This window comes from Cebidichthys violaceus, unplaced genomic scaffold (genome assembly GCF_023349555.1).
Source record: "Cebidichthys violaceus isolate CVI_PGR_0920_01 unplaced genomic scaffold, fCebVio1.0.p SCAF_13, whole genome shotgun sequence".
In the NCBI taxonomy this organism is placed as follows: Eukaryota; Metazoa; Chordata; class Actinopteri; order Perciformes; family Stichaeidae; genus Cebidichthys; species Cebidichthys violaceus.
The window spans coordinates 7,086,053-7,106,329 of NW_027176296.1; the positions used below are offsets into that span (position 1 = coordinate 7,086,053).

Here is a 20,277-nt window from a genome sequence, read left to right on the forward strand (position 1 = left end):
GTCTGACAGCAACAGACGAAAGAAAACCAGACAGGAAGAGGTGTACTTTCAAAATAAAACCAGCAGTGTTTACTGATATTTTAGCGGTGGGCTGTCTTTCAATGTCTCAGTCAGACCTTAATGATTTTCAATATGTCAACAAGGGGTCTCCTTCTAAAAAAAGGTCTCTGCAAAACAGCTTCTCTGCCAAGTTATAGAAAAGTTGACATAAGAGTGGGGAACCATATGTAAGTTTTGACAAAAAAAAGTTGAGTTTGCATTTGGATTGTATGTACCTCTTCTCTGATTTAGTCAACCTTAGCATCAACATAAAATTGCAAAACTTAACATTAAACATGTTGGTAACATCAATCACTAATACACACTGTGGTCAATATTACAGATATTCTCACTTAGACCCAGCCTGGGGGTGGGGATGTGCAAGGAGAAAATAAAAATGATCCAAACCAATCGGATGGTGGCTGGCGCAGTTTGTTAATTGAGGATAATACAATTTTGAAATGGAGCTATTTTACACATATCCAAGATCTGTGTTTTTGTTTTGTCTATGTTAATGCTACACACATGGAGGTTTTTTAACAGACTAAATAGATACATGTCATGCTAAACATGCAAAGTTGGGCAGCAAAACAGAGTTAGAATGTATTTCATGATGAAACATCCATAGATGTCTTAATCAAGTCATATCAATTAACCTGACCCTAAACTCTCAGTTAAACTCATTATTTTACCAAAAACCCCTTGGAGATACGACTTTTATTTTTGCAAGTTGTAACCGGAAGTCAAATAATCACAATTTGGGTTAGTCGACATCAAGCTGTGGCTCTCTGGTTCTGGAGGTGGAAAAAGTTGAGTCTCCTCAGTCACCCGCCGGCGCCGCCTCCTCTCTGCTCCGCTGCGGAGGACACAGGACAGACTCACTGCGGACACTTGTGCAAGGGCACTCGGGGAAGGTAAGTGAGCGAGCCCCGGCCGCACTCTTTGCGTTTGCATGCACAACTCTGGAGGAAAGCCGTAATGACATGATGCTGGCAGCAGGCTTCTCTCAAATGTAAATACGCTCATTTCGCCATAAATGTTTCTGCAGAGTTTGAATGTCGCTCTTGAGTCTTTAAGCTTTTTCATTGCGGTCTCCAGGTAGCCGACATGAGTGAAGGGTGGCCTTGTGTCGCCCACCGGCTGGAGGAGGAGGGGGGGGGGGGGGGGGGGGGGGGGGGGGGGGGTGCATGTGTAACATGAAGCTTCCCAATGGAAAACACAGCAGTAATTCTGCAACAAAACTCTGAATTATAATCTATAATGTATGAAACATTTCATCGGGATTGATGAATTATACCTTAGTTAAAAATGTCACTTTTAGATTATCTGATGTAACAAAGAAATGTAACATAATCAGACTAGATGCATGATTTACACATGGATGCAAATCTGTGGTCCCTCAATGAACAGCAGAAAGTAGTCATTTGATCAGCTGACTTTGCAGAAATCTGCAGTTAAATGTCAATTTGTCAGCATCATAAATTTTTTTGGGTAGAATTAACTATTCCAGATACTATAATTGTATGTATTTTAGTTTGCATTTGCAGACATATTATGAGATTCTTTTTTTAGGGTTTGGGATTTTCACCATCAACCAAACCACACACACATAAATGCATACTAGAGATGCACGATCCAAGTTTTTCCTCCGATGCTTCAACTAAAGGATACAATACCATGTGTGTTTCCCCCCAAATTTAACTTCTGTGAACATCTGTGTGGAACTCTTTGGTATAATCTTTATGTAAGGCAAGATGAGACCAGGCGGTAATGTGGCACCAAAGACTTGAGTTGGCAACCAACCATACAACTGAGAGTAGTAACACTGAATTTCAATATAACGTTAACAAAGAAACTGTAGTTAATATTGGTTACATCATTATGGCTGCTACCTTTTAATACAGTCTGTAACCTTGGTCATACTAATACCCCATATTGGATCGTTGCATCCCAAATACACACCTTTTCCCCATCTCACACACACACACACACACACACACACACACACACACACACACACACACACACACACACACACACACACACACACACACACATTTACTGGCCTTATTTTGAACTATATCAATGTCTTGATGGGACAGTTAAAGAAGATAAGAGCTAAAAACATCTATTTACACATTGATTTAAGACATTTTTCAAGCAAATGAATGTGATGCATTCATAGTTCATCTTCACAAATGCAAGGATTTGCTGCTTTTCTTTGTCTTGCATGACAGTAGACTGAGTATATTTGTGGTGTTTTGGGTTGTTGGGAGTCATAAAGAAGATACAAATTGTGCAGAAATCAATATGATAAAAGACAGAAAGAGAAAACCTTCCACTACCATATGTGCTGTGTTCCCAGTGCTGCTGGCTGACTCACTTTGTGTCGAGTCAGCTCGTGCTCTCACTAAATATTGTTTCAGACTCAAGAGGCACATTTTCAGAGTTAGGGGAGCACATCCGAGGTTCTCTGGCCTGTTTATGTTCCCACTTTTCATCTGCACACTGTTTATTTGGGGAAATTGAGAAAGGAATGCCTGCCCTTTTCTCTTTCTGCCTTTATACCAGACAGAGAGAATGAGAGTTTAGTCTGGAAATATACCCCAGTTCTTTGTATTATTTTTATCACCTGTTCAGGGTTTCATGTGGAGATCTGTGTGAAGCTGGACTTCTAGAGGGAGTAATTGCCGCTGAAGCCGTAACGCTGTAACGCTGTAACGCTGTAACGCTGTAACACTGCATCTGACTTGTGACATTCGTCTCATTTGATCCCACAACCTCATGGTCTTATTAGAAAAGAGAAGCCGCACTGCCAGTTTAATGAAATAATAAAGTGAACTTAAAGCTGATTCATGAGCTACTCCCTGATCAAAGTGGAAACTGTGTGTGTGTGTGTGTGTGTGTGTGTGTGTGTGTGTGTGTGTGTGTGTGTGTGTGCGTGTGTGAATGGGGGGAGTGCTAGACTTCAAGCTAAGCTGAGGGACACTTAGCATCTGTTCGCTCCACACAGACTTTACTTTGAGCCGGTCATATGGCTTTGATTAGTGTGCTAGTTTTCGGATAGCTCCACTCTCCCTGGCAACAGTTAAAGACAAGGACAGCATAGTTAGCTCTAGTCTTCTCAAAAAAGAAAAAAACGACTCACTGTACATCTGTTACACTACAATAAACACACCGTTTAATAGTGGATGACAAGACGAAAAAATGATGTGTCAAAACTGGATCCACTGGCTTGATTACAATGCAAATTTGGCCCACCATTAAATTCCCACCTAATTATCCCGAGCAGTCCAACTTTTCTCTCTCTTGTTAACAACAACCCCTTTCTTCTCCCCTCCCTCTTTTCTCTTTTGCAAATTGTGATTGCATTGGAAATTGCGTGGCCTGTCTACAGCTCAGACCACTTTCTCTCTCTGCCGTGATTGCAGCTATATGCTTGATATTCGTAGCTAATCCAAGCAAAACTACAGAGGAGAGAGTCGGCGTATGTGCTTGCTTAGTCTGCTGACAAACATTTATTTTTTTATTTCGCTCAAAAGTGATGCAGCCCAGAGGGAGAGTTTTGCACAACAGACCACAGAAGATGTATGACACAGTCACCCCTGCTCTTCTCCTTAATTAAGCTGCTTTTCTGTGCGGTTTATAATGGAGCAATAATTTACCAAGAAGGCAGCGCATGCATGTTGTTGTGGGGATCTTTTGAAGGCTGTCCACAAATCCTTTTAAGCAGTTGTATTTAAAAAGCACCAAGGGACAGCACTGGGGGGTCCGGTCCCCCCCCTTCTTACTCTTGTTTAAATAAACAAAAGGAGGGTTAGTGGTAATGAAAAGCACTTGATATCAAGCTACAGGTTTAATAACCCCACAATAAATCGAGAGCGGGAGCAGAAGAAGTAATGAAAATGGAGGGGAGTTTGACTTGTGCAGGAAATGACTGGGAGAAAGCCTGAGGGAGGGGAAGAGAGAAAGACTTTCAGTTGTTCCACGTATGAGGGAAGCTGCAACAGTACTACGACCCCTTAGTGTTTTTCAAGCAAGCTTTCCTTTTACTGTACCTTTCCATTGCCTTTTGAAATGATTTAAGAGGCACATTAGGGCTCTTTTCAACTCATTCCTGCACACTCAGTTCAGGGTATTAACACTCAAGAATGGCTCTCCCAGCTGGCTCAAAGAAGCTTACACTCTGCTGTCTCTCTTTCATTCCCCTCGGGCTTTGCACTCGTTCTTTTTCCTCCTCTTTTCAGGAGGCAACTTGTTCCCCCTGCTCTCGTCACCAAAAGGTTTCCCATCTGCTTCCGATTACCTTTGGCTGCAGTTGGTTAGCCGCCAGCCATCTGGGCCAGTGTGGCGTCTCCGTTCGCTCTTCTCTCCCCAGACGGCACTGAGGGAGGGATGGGGGGGCTTGGACAAGAGAGAACTGGGTGGGCAGACTTTACTGGAGAATAGCGAGGGTTGGGATTTTGTTTTAGCTGACACTGCAATCCATAGCCAGGAAACTCAAGTCAAAGAGAAGGGCACCCATGAAAATGTGATTGCTGATCCTGGCTCTGGTCTGTTTGCGTAATGGGTACTGTGGGTCTGAGGAAGTCATTTTCCATTGTTATTATAAAGCAGACTCTCTCTTATGTTGGTTTTTAAGTAAAATTAAAAAGGAACTTGGGGTTTATATATAGCGCTGGACAATGAAATTAGTAGTGTGGAAAATGAACATAGAGCCCAAGATTTTAATCTGTGATGTCTGGCTGGCTGAATTGTTACCTCCAAATGATCATTGAGTGCTGTCATATAAACTTCACTTTCTCTTTAGCAGTTAAAAAAGGAAACAACAATCTTCTCCCTGTTATTACTTGAAATAGAAACAGTAATTAAGGTCTGCTGATGGAAGAAAAACATTGAATTTCACTACCATTGTGAAGAAGTATGCAGACGACATACAACTGTATGTTAGGACAAATCCCGGTCCCAAATATACGTCCTGTATTATGTCTTGCCATGCTGAAATTAAGAACTGGATGTCCAACAGTTTCTTGCAATTGAATGACAAATCAGAGATCATTATAATTACCCCTCCAAGACACAGCACTTGCATTATTAGTCTGTTTGGTTGCCGCCTCTAAATGGAAGCCTGTAGTTTAGGTACATCCTCGTCTCTTATTTGTCTTTTGAGTTCCAGGTAAACCTGTTTGGTTCAACAGTAACATTTAACCAAGATTACATCATTGCTCTCATCCGCTGATCTTTTATCTCCTCCAGACGGGATTCTTATAACGCACCAAATCTTGCCGTTGTTGTGTTAAGTTACATTTCATTTTGTGAGGAGTCAGTTATACCCACATGGTTAGAGTTAGATTGTATCCTATAACAAACCTTGGATTGCAAAATCTTTGAAAGCAATGTATAGAAAGAAACATGCTGCTTTGAATGAATGATGTAGAATAAGTGAGGAAGTACTTGGAGCTGAAATTTAGAAAGCCAAACTAGAGCACCAGAGAGCACTGAGAAGCTATATGTTCAATGTCCTGCTCAATTTGTATCTTGGTCACCTTACAAAAAAAAAGAAATTGAAGGGATCTGTATCAAGATTGTTGTTTATTTAATGGGTCTATGTTAAAATAATGACCCTCAAAAACCCAGTATGGCTCGGGCTATGATTATCACAGCACTCTACCCTTTGTCTCACATGTAAACAAGCTTCATATAGGCACTCGTACCATCTATCTGCTAGCCAGGACGCCAGCCAATTAGTAAGCTGTACAGTCAGGCAGCCAGCCAGCAAGTCACTCAGCCATACAACGAACCACCACAGTCAGCCAGCGTAGCAGTGATGGCAACCTGCTGCTCCTCTGAAATTGGCTCATTTTACCCCTAGAGCCTCTGACATAATACCCACTTCAAGCCCTGTTTGGGCATTAAGCGCAGCTTTTTACAAGATCAATGGCTTCCTTTGTGTTTGAACTCTTTCCGGTGGGCAGGCAGCTTAAAGAGCGGGGCCTCAGGGGCCCCCGGTTGGGACCTGCTGTTGTCTCTGGTCATCAGAGTGAAAGACATGGTGTTTGCCCTTCGCCAAAGCCAAGATTGATTAGCTGAAGGAACAATGCAGGACTGGGCGGTCCTTCACTGGACGCTGAATATGAACTGGGTAGATTTGTCTTGCTAGACTGGGAACTACATGGGTCAATGGGATCTCATGCTCTCTCTCTCTCTCTCTTTCTGTCTGTGTTTCACTATGTCTCCCTTGTTCCTCCCTTTTTGAGCCGAAAACTTTCTTTCCCCTCCCTTTTTCACTCCCTTTACTGGCCTTCCTCTCCCTCACTGACCAATTTCTCTTCCACAGGGCTGCAGAGAGGAGTCTAAACCTGCCACTGCTGCTGAGTCTTTTCTACTCCTATGAGGACTCGTCCACGATCCATCACCACTCGCTGACCAACACACTTTAGAGGCTGCTATGTCTGTCTGAACCCACGGATCTTCCTGCAGCCATGGCCCAACAGAGCACCGAGCGGTCCCATTGCTAGGCGACGGGGCATCCGAGAGGGCAGAAGACATGTTGGGACAGAGGCCGGGGGACCACTGCACTGAATTCTGTTACTATAGCAACTACTGTAGTAACCATGGAAACGTTATGGAGGACTGGTCTTGTCTGCATTGTCATCGTCATCATGGTTGCCGCTGTGGTCGAAGGAGGTCACAGAAATGAGTTCTCCCAGTCACAAGGTGAGAGAATAACGCCCCCTTAGCTGTGATGTAATCACAATATACCACGGCCTGTTGTGAGCTATTGCTTTTACAAAACGTTCATGAAGTAGGGCAATGTGAAAGTTATAGACACATTCCAATCTAAAATTTTTCCTATTTATTCAGTGTGGCTTTGTAGCACAAGGCAGTAAAACTGCCTGTGCCAAAGCACACTGTATATAATCCATCGGGCTTAATCTTTAATGTTTATCCAGAAAGTTTGGGACGCTTCTCCTCACACAGCGTTGCCAACACCTGTGCAAAAAATACGCCAAAACGTGCGGCCTAATCGGGAATGGTGTGCAATGACTTTTATAAGAGATTCGCCCAGCGGTTTTCCCGAAAATCACAAAAAACGGAGCAAAATTTCCCCATTAACTTGAATGGGGTTTTGTCATGAAGAGAGCTAAAAAAAAACACTTAACTTTGGACCCATATTGACCAGCCATACATTAACGTAGAAAAATTATTCAAAGTTTAAAACGTAGACAAAATGATGGACGTTATTGAGCCAAATGGACATTTTGATAGCTAGCACAGTTATCATGAAGTCACCGATTTAGTTTCAGGAAAACTTTGGGTCTGTTTCAGATTTTATAATGGGTGTGTATTGCGCAGCACGTTAAGTGCTAGAGTGAGGGCATAATTGTCAGAGTGGAGCAGAGCAGGAAAATATTCTCAGATTTTTCCAAACAAATTGCTCCCATTCCCACAATTTTTACTCTTTATACACCATTTGGCCAAAAAGCTTGGAAATGTTGTGCTGGTCGCAGCCAAGTGTCTACGGAATCCAACGGACTTACACATTTGGCATTTTAACACTACAGACACAATTGTCACAGGATCTGTTCTTCAAGTCATCCTTCCTCTCCAGTATTATTATCGGAGCAATAGGAACTACGGTTATGTTTTTTTTTACGTTTTGTTTGACAGGTGTTTCCCAGTCTTTTCTCCTTGAAATGACTGCAAGGACACAGGTGTAGCTAATTAGTGATGTTGATAAACACACAGACTCACAGACACACGCACATACACTCCTCTCACTCTATCTCTCTGTGTGTCTCTCTCTGTGTGTGTCTCTCTCTCTCTCATACAGTCATTCAGGAGGAAGGACACCCCCCCCACACACACACACACACCATTTTAAAATACAAGCCCCACCGAATGAATTCCAACTGAAATGCTTTTGATGAAGCCTGTCATTTAATAACCTGTTTGTGTTTATCTAACATTATGATTCTGTCTCCCTCCGGCAGACAATACCAGTTTTGTAACTTGCGCTGGAGCTCACATTTTTAACACCACAAACATAAAAACCACATCTAGGCGTTCGGCAGAATCGTATCTTTCTCATGATACCACATTTTGGCATTTGTTGTTAGAAGGAGGCAGGAGTTTTGTTCAAAATCACTGTTTACTGTAACGTTTCTTAATCAGTCTCCCTGTAACACCAGGTGCGTCTTCACCATGGGAACCAGTTGCACACACACACGCTCTCTCTCTCTCTCCACACACGCACATACATGACTTGGAGATATTCAGTCAAAGGCATTGTTAGACCTCCTGTCTGTCTGTCTGTCTCTGTATCTCTCTGTAAGTCTGTCTGTCTGTCTGTCTGTATCTCTCTGTAAGTCTGTCTGTCTGTCTCTGTATTTCTCTCTCTCTGTGTCACACACACAAACACACACACACACACACACACACACACACACACACACACACACACACACACACACACACACACACACACACACAAAAGAGCCTGTCATTAAATAACTTCTGTTTGTGTGTGTCAAACATGATTCTGTCTCCTCTCCCCCTGTCTCACCCACCCAGTCCCATCCTTTCAAAATAAAAGCCCCACAAATACAAGATTCAATCCAAGAGTATGAATCTAAAATGCAGAAACGAGAGAAACGATCTCAATCGAACGTCAACGATACTACCGGTAACATCAGCGTGTATATATATATATATATTGTGACGTCTTCGGGCAGTAGAAGCCACACTGTCAAAATTTCTTGCGAAATTTTTTAGTTCATAATAATGTTCACTTTAAAATAGGCCTTCCTGTGCAGTCGAGGCGGGGGCTTTATAGCCTTTATACCTGTTCTTTTTACTTACACAGGGAAAATGCTGATTTCAGTCAGGGACTGTGATCAAAGAACAAGTTAACAAGTGGATGAATCTGACCAGACAGTCAATACCAGGTTTCGCTTTTTGAAACTCAACAGACATATTTTGGTCGACAGCAAAAAATATTGAGGTTTGATACCCAGCCCTACCTACAACAATAGTAAAATTATACCTAACCAGCTATAAATGTATTTGTTAAAAAGAGTTCATGCACCATCTTAGATTCAATCATGTTCAAGTGTTTCTGAGGCTAAGAAAAACTGAACTTATCTACTATACAGTTACAGTAATCCTATTGCAATTCTGTAATTACCGTATCGTAATCCTATAGTTATCATAGAAACGTGTGTTCATGCTTTCCCACCAAAAAACAGCTAAGTCAGCCAGCCTAGTCTTGGAGCAGGTCTAAACCCAGGTTGCATCACACAGGTTGACCTTTTCAGACCAATCAAAAATTCAATGTGAAAAGAGTTTTAGAGACATGAGTTAGAAATAAACACACTATTAACAGCACAGACCTTATTGTTTGAGGTCTTAATAAATAGTGGGAAAACATAATTGGTTTATTGTCTGTGATCCTGGCTTTATACTGTGGGTTGCTTTCATTATTTTCAGTCTCTTGAGAGCAAGAGTACTTTCATGTATTTTATGGTCAAGGCGCCCAGAGTGAAATCTGTTTCTCATTTCAGTAAAAGAAAAAAAAAAACCTTCACAATGCTGCCCATGTTTAGAAATTCAGAATAAATACCCTTTTTAAATTTGTATTTAATTTGTACTATAATTGTGATTCAAGGATTAACATCTGTTCCATAGTTACTGTAATTGTTTTTAATTATAATTCACATGCACAGTGCTCAAATGAGAAAAAGTTGTGTGAAATGAGCCGGAGAAAACCTTTCAGTTCTGACCCTGTTGTCTGACAGGCTGAGTCGCACTCCAGGCCTGCAGGTCTGGGCTGCTGAACTTGAACTCTGTTTCCACAAATCATGTAGCTGTGGCTCAGCCGCCACGTGCCCACCCCCCCTGACCTCTCACCACACAGTCTCTCTCACACACACTGAAATCCCCCTGAAGGCAAAGACATAAAATTACTGTCTGTGTCTCGTCACCCTGAACAAGGCTGTGATTGTGTATTTCCTAAACTTAACCTTTAACCCCTCACAGCCAGCTGTGTCTCCAATAGTCTGCCGCGCTGTTTCCTTTAAATAACCCACCCGCTCATTCCCTCAGAGACTTCTTTACAGGTACAGACAGTTTGGTCTCTAGTTTCGGACACTACTTAATACTTTACATTAACAATAGGTTGAATAACTACGTGTCATTTAAAAGAAGTTGTTTGAAGGGATGAACCCAAAAAGAATTATCACTAAACTCCACACAGCAGGAAGCTGTTTCTTAACAGAAAAGCTCTGATAAACTTCTTAGTGCCAAACTGCAGACAGACAAAGATGTCAACCTGCTGGTGAACAAAGCGGAGCATTCAGCAGCTAAAGAGCCAGGTATGTTTCTCAGGAGTTGGTGGAGACCAAAAAAGAGAGATACTTGGGCTTACATTCATCTGGTTGACAGAACGCCTAATGAAAGGACATGTTGCTTTGTGGCTGCTGGATGTGGAAATAGGGAACAAGTGCACCATAGCATCTGTATAAGGTGATTATATCATATGTTAAGATGTAATCTGGCTGCAGGGATTTGCTCTCATTCACTCAAAGGATGAGGCCTGGTTCCAGATCATCCCAAAGGTGTTGGCGTCAGGGCTCTGTGAAAGCCAATCAAATTCTTTCACACCAAACTGGGAAAAAAGTTCTGTATGAACCTGGCTTTGTACACAAGTCAAGCTTTTCCTTTTGTCACACTGAGTTTTAGGTACTTCCGAGGCGTCAACTCATGTTCGCCACAGTCTTGAAGTACAAGTGCAGCAGGGACTGATTTAAAGAAATTTCACCGCCACATTGTCACCTGGAAGCTCTTAGCCCCAGACCAAAAGGATACAAAAGTATTAGGACAGGGCAGTCTACATATTTTTGGCAGTGTATGTGCATGTGTCACTTCCCTGTGCGTGTCACCCAGACTGCACACATGAGAACAGACGGGCGAGGCACAGAGAGACTTCTAACAAGATTAAATTCCAAAGACGAGCACTCCTTCCACCATTCCCTCTCTCGTAGTTTGTACTGAATAATCAAAAGACTCTTCCTCCTCTTGTAGTATTCTTTTCATCTGAGGTGCAATGAAGGTGTGTCTGCAATGGAGGGAGGGACAGTTTTCCATCCAGAGTATTTCCTTCAACTATTTTCATTTGGTGATAACAGAAACCAGGGTGATGCCCTGCTCATGGGTGGATGGGTGTATCTATCCGCACGGATGCTTCTGTATGAAAACTCTTTAGCCAGGAAGTGTCTCCTGTTAAATTTAGCGAGCATGTTTCCACTGTCGATGATCATATTTCACACTATTGGCTATACTGCAAGTTCGCTGTAGGCTAAATTTGCTACCTATTAAGAGATAAATGATGTGTAGTAGTTTATTTTGTCAGAGTTAACAAGAGAAGACAGGGAAACAATCACATTGCTTGTATAGTAACGGTTATATCCGCATTTATCTCATCTCATCTCTCTCATCTCATCTTCGACCGCTTATCCGGGATCGGGTCGCAGGGGCAACAGCTCCAACAGGGGACCCCAAACTTCCCTTTCCCGGGCCACATCAGCCAGCTCTGACTGGGGGATCCCAAGGCGCTCCCAGGCCAGTTTGGAGATATAGTCCCTCCACCTGGTCCTGGGCCTCCCTCGGGGTCTCCTCCCAGCTGGTCGTGCCTGGAACACCTCCCTAGGGAGGCGCCCAGGTGGCATCCTTACCAGATGCCCGAACCACGTCAACTGGCTCCTTTCCACGCAAAGGAGCAGCGACTCTACTCCGAGTCCCTCACGGATGACCGAACTTCTCACCCTATCTCTAAGGGAGATGCCAGCCACCCTCCTGAGGAAACCCATTTCGGCCGCTTGTACCCGCGATCTAATTCTTTCGGTCATGACCCAGTCCACATGACCATAGGTGAGGGTAGGAACGAAGATTGCCCGGTAGATAGAGAGCAGCTCTCTTTTCGTCGCAACGGTGCGGTAGAGCGACTGCAATACCACCCCAGCTGCTCCGATTCTCCAGCCAATCTCACGTTCCATTGTTCCCTCACTCGTGAACAAGATCCCGAGGTTCTTGAACTCCTTCACTTGGGGTAAGGACTCATTCCCTACCCGCATTTATAAATGGGTAAATGGGATGTTGATAGAAAACAGTTGTAAAAACTCTAAAGGCGTTCGTCATCCGTCTTGTGAAAAGTCATGAAATACTTCCGCTCAAACCTTTTGTTCAAACTATATACTTAACCATTTTACTGGTTTTCATTAGTTCATAGTTTATTCTGTGTGAGGTCTCATTAATTTCTTCCTTGGAGGTGAATTATACCTACTTCATTAACACCCTCCCTTCATTTTCTCTCCGGGAGCTTTCCTGTGCTTCAAAGTTAATGGTATTACCACCTGCCGGATTACTTGCTGTGGTTTGTAGGAGCAGGATGGATGTGTTGTGGGAAACAGCTCAGAGCTCTTAGGAAGGTTGTGCTTCTGAAGGGTGTTTCGTCCACTGCATAGCTGTGCACATACAAACCGAGGGAAGAAAATTAAACATGAAATTAAAATGCCATTGTCATTTACCATTTTGGAAAAGGGAAAAAGGCCACCGTCCATTTTTGTTCTCACGACTAAAAACACTTGAAGCCCAAGCATGTTTTGTACTAAACTTCCTATGTTGAAAATACAGTACAACCTCACCAGGTCCATGTGAAGGCAGCATTTGTAATGGTGCTCGCTGTTAGTTGAAGCCAGACCTTCTTGCTGCCTACAAAGTTTTTTTTCCCAGTACAGAGCACTCCAAGTCTGTACCAGGGAACTCTGATCTCTGGGTATTTACTCAGTGTGGGAAGGAGCTGCGACTCCAACAACGGAGGCCAAAGGTTTGATGAAAACTGGGCTCATTTGCCCGTGACCTTTCCCCGTTAGTTAGCTGATGTTGGCTGTTTAAAGCTCTGTGTGTGTTTGGACAATAAATCTCCACCAGGCCTCGGCACAGACTGGGACAGACAGGAAGTATACAGTTTCAGGGTAGCCATAGCAACATCCCCTTGGCCTCATGCGGGAGCGGGTTCTTGGAGCGGAGGGACCCCGTCAGTAATGGGCCAAAAAGTCTGCAAGTTTCCCTTTGCCAACTGGGTTACTCTCTCCATTAAAAAGCTCCATAGTGTTATTCTAAAGAAGCAACATTCAAATCCTCAACTGTTTTTAATTGGAATCAATTAGGTTAAGCAAAATTTTGGCTTTAATAAGTTAAACTCTGATTTGGTTTTTATGCCTTCTTCATTTCTCCCCTTCTAGCTGCCTTCCTGTCCAATCTAGGCCTGTATGAGATTGCCATCCCAGTACGTGTAGGACCTAATGGTGAGACGCTGGATGCAGAAACGTCGCAACATCACAGAAGAAACAGCCGCAGCACTGAAGACAGACTGCCTGACTCTGTAATGCTTTTTGAAATAGTTTTCCTTTACTTTCTATTCTTCTTTTGAGTCCCTGTTTGCCTTACATTGATACACATCTTTAGAATACCTTTTAATATAACTTAACATCTGATCCAAGAGCTTTTATTAACTGAACTCTCTCTTTTTCTATCTCTTAGCTCTTCTACCAGCTCTCCACGTCACGCAACAACTTCCTGCTGAACCTAACGCTGCAGGGAGGCCTGCTGTCGCGACAGTTCAGGGTGGAGTACTGGAAGAAAGGTCGATTAGCCTGGAGTCATCCTTACTCTCCCCACTGCCACTATGTAGGACACCTCCAAGACCAGCCGCACTCCAGCAAAGTAGCCCTGAGCAACTGTAATGGCCTGGTAAGACTGAAACCTGCAGGTCTAATCCACATCTAATACACTTAGCGAGGTCAGCAGCAGCAGCAGCACTAGCTCAGCAAATGAGGGATCAGTAATACTTTATTCGGATCAAAGCATGACATTTTAAGAAACGTTGAGTACTCAGCTTTATGCTTTGCCCAAACCAACCAGTGTGGCCCTCAGAAAGTGAAATGACCTGAAATAAAATGACTTCATCCTAAAAAGGTGCTTTATTTCTTTTTCTTCTAGATTTGTATCCATACAGATAGTAATCCAAGGGTAGAGGACATGTTGATAAATATCCTTTGCAACTACTTTAGATTTAAACATTTTCACCAGCTTTTAACATTTAAGGATACATTAATTAGAGTGCACGGCAGCTAAAAGAAGTCCAGCAATTTCTATACTATCACCATTGCTCTCTTAAGCTTTTGTGCCACGTTCACGACAGAAAGATTTAACATTGAATGAAGACTGTTTAAGAGTTGGTCGTGTGACTTGGATTTTGATTTAAAAGTTGAAGGCTGTTATTAACCATAACTCCAATACGACATGAACGTGGCTTCAGTATGTATCAAACGAACAAGGTGGTATAAGTCTTTATACCGGCCACATATGTCCACAATGTGGTCATCATAGAGAGAGAGAGGTGATATAGTACAAATGGGAGATATTTCACACACTTGTGTTTCTCAATTCATGTTGTCGTACTCAATTGCACAAAGGGGATGGAAGTTGTTATGTGACAAAAGAAAAAAAGAGAGCTTCAGAGAGAAGTGCAATCCTTGCTTTCTTTCTCAGCTCTGCAAACATTGCCAATCGCTATGTTAAGGGGACCGTGATTGTCGGTTTCAGAAAGTTACCTACAGCAGCCCTCCTATTCTGACTTGGGAAGGGTGTAGGGGTGCTGTTAGACAGTTCAGAATCTTCAGCACTTTGTTTGAAGTGTAACCTCTCTACCTCTAACCCACAATGCATCATGTTCTGGCATGCTCCCTTGGGGCTGTTTAAAGGCAGACAGGGAAATGTAGGAGATTATTAACTGAAGCTGTGGTCAACAAGGCAGGTTACGGGAAGAAGTGCCTTCGGAAAAAAAACATCTGAACTGTGGACCTTTTAATCTTCTGTATATTTTAACTGTTTTCCAAGGTGGTCAAAGCATAATTACCTCTACATTTATTTCCCACTCTCATGAAGTAATCAGCTTGTTAATGCCCCAAACTAAGAGATAAAAGTTACCCCCCCCCCCCACCCACACACACACACACACACACACACACACACACACACACACACACACACACACACACCTCCCTCTGAATCACTGGACTGGATCACTTAATTGTGATGCATTATTTTGTTAGCTGAAATAATGTTCCAGCATTCACAGCACAGTGTATCAGTGCATCCTCTCACTACAAACAGCAGGCTTCACAAAAACAGTTGTATACACAGCTGAGGATTAGATGTGTTCACAAAGCGTTAATAAGCAGCACACGTAATTAGTGTTGGTCAGACCAGCATGAGCACATTCACCAGTGAGCGGGCGGTGTGTCCAGGGGAGCATCACTAACTATATTATGAGATTAAAGGCACTTTGAGAGCCGCCGCAGTGAGTCGAGGGGGGACACTCGCTCTGACCTGGCCAACACATTTGAACCGATTCAAAGGAAGTGTTAGTGTATCGCTCTCTGTCTCACTCTCATTTTTCTCGCTCTCATTCACCCTTTCATGCTCTCACGTGTGTGTGTATGTGTGTGTGTGTGTGTGTGTGTGTGTGTGTGTGTGTGTGTGTGTGTGTGTGTGTGTGTGTGTGTGTGTGTGTGTGTGTGTGTGTGTGTGTTTTTGTTCTGTGGGGTCCTGATCCTCCTCTCAGATGGGTCCAACAGAGGACCCTGTGAGGGGGACAGTGTTCATAGTGGGACAGTCTGAACACAGAGTGATACGATCATAATGCTAGGCTTGTATCTCTGTATCTCTCGCTGATCTGTTGTTGAATAATCTGAGATTAACGCATTTTCCTGATAATGACATGTGGCATGTTATTGTACCTTTATGTCCATGTTTTTAATCAAAGAGAGAAAATGGGAGAAAATGTTGTATAAATAAAATAAATTGGTAATTTGATAAAAACATCACATTATTGCTTTATAACATTTTAATAATAATAGTGTAATATTTGACAGGGATCTAAATTCAATTATGTTTTGTGGTTATTGCAGTCATTAGTTATTGCAGTATATTTTTGTCACAGACAATATAGTGTCTGCAACACTAATTTGACTATTGCTAATTCACTTCTCAAATTATCTAAATTAGTTCTAAATACTCATACATATATTGTGTCTTTACTTATTTGTAATTTCCAATCATCTCCATTGTTATTTGCTTGTGCTTGTGCCATTTCTTTATTATCTTTATTTTGTTGGTAAAGTTAGTGACTCTTCCTGCTGTTGAACAAAAGTTTTTGCCAAGAGTCTCACTATGGAGTCAACATTTTGCATGTGAGCTGTAAACTATTGTATCTTTTTCCAAATATGAAGCTTCCTGATCAATACTGACAAGTGCTTCCTCTCAAACAAACTAGGTAGACAGTGATCATAAATGAAGGGCAAAAACTGCAACAACACTAAACACTGAGCTCACAATCTGCTGCATTGAAAGCTCAGAGGTTGTTATGAAGTCTCGTCCCCTCACGCTGTCAGTTTTCTGACCCATTAGCTCCAGGATCCCTCAGATCGCCTCTGATTCACTCTTCTCACCTTAACTCACCCTGCCTGCTTTGTTGCTTGTTCTTCTTGCCAATATCAAGAGTACAAGTAATTCATTTTAGTCTTATCATTGATGGAGCATTTGGGATGATCTGTATTAGTGGCTGTGTACTTATTTATCAACATAACAAAGTAGAGATCCACAAAGTGTGACTTTTGTGATATTTGTACTGTAAAGGCAATGATTTCTGTCATTCTATTTTATTCTGTTCTATTCTACGTTTCTGTCTCTCTGCAGCAGGGGGTGATTGTTGCAGGGGGAGAGGAGTACCTGATTGAACCCCTTGTCTCACCAGATAACCAGACCAGGACGGAGAGGGGGGAGAGAGCTGAGGGGCGCCCCCATGTGGTTTACAAGCGTTCATCGCTCCGCCATCAGTACAAGGGCCAATCCTGTGGAGTCATTGGTGAGAGGAGAGATATTCTGGTCTTTTTAGTAGCAGCCGTTTGGTCCAGACTGGAGGAATAAACGACCCCAGGTTTATTTGCATATAGCAGCCAGCAGCAGAGGCTTGTGGTTGTGTCCAAGTTCCCAGTTGTGATTGGGTGTGACTGAGTCTGTGTTGCAGGGCGTTGCTGAAAGAGCAAAAGTATGTTCGGAAAACCGTCTTTTGACAAGTAAAAGAAAAAAAAATCCAACGTTGAAACGATGAGCTGTTGTTCTGCTCTTCATCCATGGAAAGTGTATTCAGGCGTAATTCTGGTTGGTAAAGTAAAGAATAGATAATAATGTCTTGGCCAGTTATGCCAAATCCACAGTGAGCGATTTAGTTTTTAATGTATAATTGACTACTGCTGGGCTTTTTTTTGGTTTCTTCTTACTATATGTCGTCCAAACATGAGTGCCTGTGTGATCTTCCTCAGACGAGAAGCCGATGAAAGGTGCATCATGGTGGCAGAGAACTCTGAAGACGCCTCCACATCATGTTGGTCGCGGCCAGTTGCCTCTGAAGCGCTCAGTTAGCCGGGAGCGCTACGTGGAGACGCTGGTGGTGGCCGACAAGATGATGGTGGGTTACCATGGTCGCAGAGACATCGAGCAGTACATCCTGGCTGTCATGAATATTGTAAGTTTCACAACAAGAGATGTACATGCACAATGTCATAAAAAGACACTTTTCCAGTGTCATTGGAGCTGTTCTTGAGGAACAAAGAAACACATTCTGAAAATGTTCATGCCAAAATGATGCTTTTGTATAGTTTTTTTAAGCTTTCAGCAGCAATCCAACGGTCAATCATGGTTTGGTTTCTAGAAACGTCTGCAGAAACAGGTCCAATGCTTCTCTAACAACAAGGGATGGTTAGAAATAAACTGTGCATTTATGAGTCAAAAACCCAAATTAATTAGAAATAAGATTAAGGTGTATGTAATGTAATGAATAATGCTTAGAGACAGAAAGAAAAGCAAATGTTTGGAACTTTTTGGATTTCTCCCAGCGGAAGCCCCTTGTTTGAGTCAGACGGGTTTAGGTTGTATGTCATCATCTGCCCTGTTTCTTGTCACTGGGGATCTTTTCACACACAGTTTATCACTTTAGACCTATACACACATGTGTTAGGAATGTATTTAATGAAGGGTTGGTTACCTGCTATTGCAACAGAGCAGGTTGCTTCCAGACTGTTACAGAAACCAGCAGCATTTCTTTAGTGGTGTGGAGCAAAGTAGGCCAGATTATGCAAGACTCCAGTAAAGACAAGTTTCTAAGTGCAGCTTTGGTGCTAGTAGTGGTTTAACGCTGGACTTTAAAAAAAAATGTTATTACTGTTGGTGCTTTAGCTCTTTAATAACCACTGGCACCTGTGGAGCACTTACTTTACAGCTTTTTTAAGATCCTCAGACTAATCTGTCTCGTAGATAAATTGTTAAGTTTCGCTATGGCTTAAAATCGATCTTGGTCGGGGCGCAAGAAAGGGATTGCTTCTTAGCACACTTTTGTTGTTCATGCGATTGAGCCTTAGCCATCATTACACAAATTAATTCAGAGTTTCCACTGGTCACAGTTGGAGGCTTGACCCAAAAGTTGTCATTATTTACAGACAATGCATGAAGGCAAAAGGAAATCAGAACACAAGCATGCTGAATCAGCCCCTTTTCTTTAGTAGTGGTAGTTTTTCATGCATTTTCAAGACTGAGATTTTATTCGCAGGGACTTTTCTGGGCCATTACACATCTTAATATATGATGGTTCACTCCGGTGTTTATTTCTGATGTTGTCTGAGCTCAAGTGTAATGTGCTCAACTGGTGTATCAGCTGTTTTTAAGACTGGTCTTTTCTTGTTTCCCTGGAGGTCAGGTTGCCAAACTGTTCCAGGATTCTAGCCTGGGGAATGCAGTCAACATTGTGGTGACACGGCTCATCCTGCTCATGGAAGACCAGGTAAATAGACTTTGTCAACTATTGTAATAAGTTGTACAACCCTCTCTGTATGTTTCTATGCTTGTCCTCATTACCTCTCTGTCTGGACTGCACAAAAATCTTCCCTGACCAGCGTCTATGAGCTCCTTGTATAAAATGATTGTCTTAAGTGTCTTTTCCTCCACCATCCCAGTGGACCCTTGGGTGTGTAAGTGGGTCTTGTAAATTGTGGCTGTAATGAAAGAGACAAGGGGCTGCAAGGAAGCGAGTAAGCAAGGAAGAGGGAGATGAGTGAGGAAAGGCGGAAAAGTCCAGATATGTCGAGGATTTTGTACGTGTCCGACAGAGCAGCTTTGTGACAGTCGTGCTGGTTACTCTGGTGAACAATGACCTCTCTGATCATTGCCATGATGCACATCCAGGGTGTAGAAAAACTTAAAGTTAAATTTAGACGCTGATGCAAAAAACATCAGGATCAAAATTCACCAGATTCCTCATAGTCTTGGTGTCATTTGCCAGTATTCTTTAGCCACGCTGTGGTATTGCAATATCGGTCAGTCGCTTGTTCCATCACTTTTATCCGGACTGAAATTTTACAGCAACGTTTGGATGGATTGCCATAGAAGTTTGTACAGACAGTCATGGTCACCAGACTATGAATCCTGTTGACTTGAATGATTCCCTGACTATTCCTCTAGCGCCACCATGGGGTTGACTTTGTATGGATATTCATGATCTCCACAGGATGAATTGTAACAACTTGGTTGGTGACTTTTCATGTTGGATGAACATCCGGTCAAAACTTGTGTCCAATACTTTGATTTACGGCTAAATACCTGCAAAACTAATTGCATGTTAGTATTGTAATTGTAAGCATGTTAGCATGCTCAAGTTAGTAATTTGCTCAAAGCATTGCTCTGCACAGCCTTACAGAGTAGTTGGCATTTCTGTAGACTCATGCTATAAGTGAGTGAGCGGAGGTCAGATAGAGTGCAGAATTAGAACCCACACCTGACCACAAGACAGGGGTTCAGCTCATAAAAAGTGCATGACTTTACCAGGATAGCACCGGAGATGACTGGGCCATCTGGCTAACTAGTAACTGACCTTATTAGCCTGCCATTAACAACATGTGGTGAGACGGTGCGGCCGGCTCCGTCGCAATGTTTGTGCTTCCAGCAATCTGACAGATGAATCATACTAATTAAAGGGCTATTACAGTGTGGCTTTGGGGTTTCCTCCATAGCTGTCTTATTAGGGAACATTTATGATTCATACTGTTCATACTGCCTCAAAATTAG

General features: G+C 42.6%; 1 protein-coding gene across 1 annotated transcript in view; it reads left to right on the forward strand.

Annotated features, from left to right (window-relative positions):
- The first annotated feature begins 869 nt into the window (after positions 1 to 869).
- The window catches only part of adamts10 (ADAM metallopeptidase with thrombospondin type 1 motif, 10), a 47,567-nt gene continuing 28,159 nt past the window's right edge, over positions 870 to 20,277 (forward strand). The window contains exons 1-7 of the mRNA XM_068707576.1: positions 870 to 953; positions 6,377 to 6,756; positions 13,341 to 13,480; positions 13,639 to 13,848; positions 16,858 to 17,026; positions 17,484 to 17,686; positions 18,914 to 18,997. Coding sequence (XP_068563677.1) covers positions 6,654 to 6,756; positions 13,341 to 13,480; positions 13,639 to 13,848; positions 16,858 to 17,026; positions 17,484 to 17,686; positions 18,914 to 18,997 — 909 coding nt within the window. The 5' untranslated portion in view covers positions 870 to 953; positions 6,377 to 6,653. The remainder of the gene's footprint in view (positions 954 to 6,376; positions 6,757 to 13,340; positions 13,481 to 13,638; positions 13,849 to 16,857; positions 17,027 to 17,483; positions 17,687 to 18,913; positions 18,998 to 20,277) is intronic.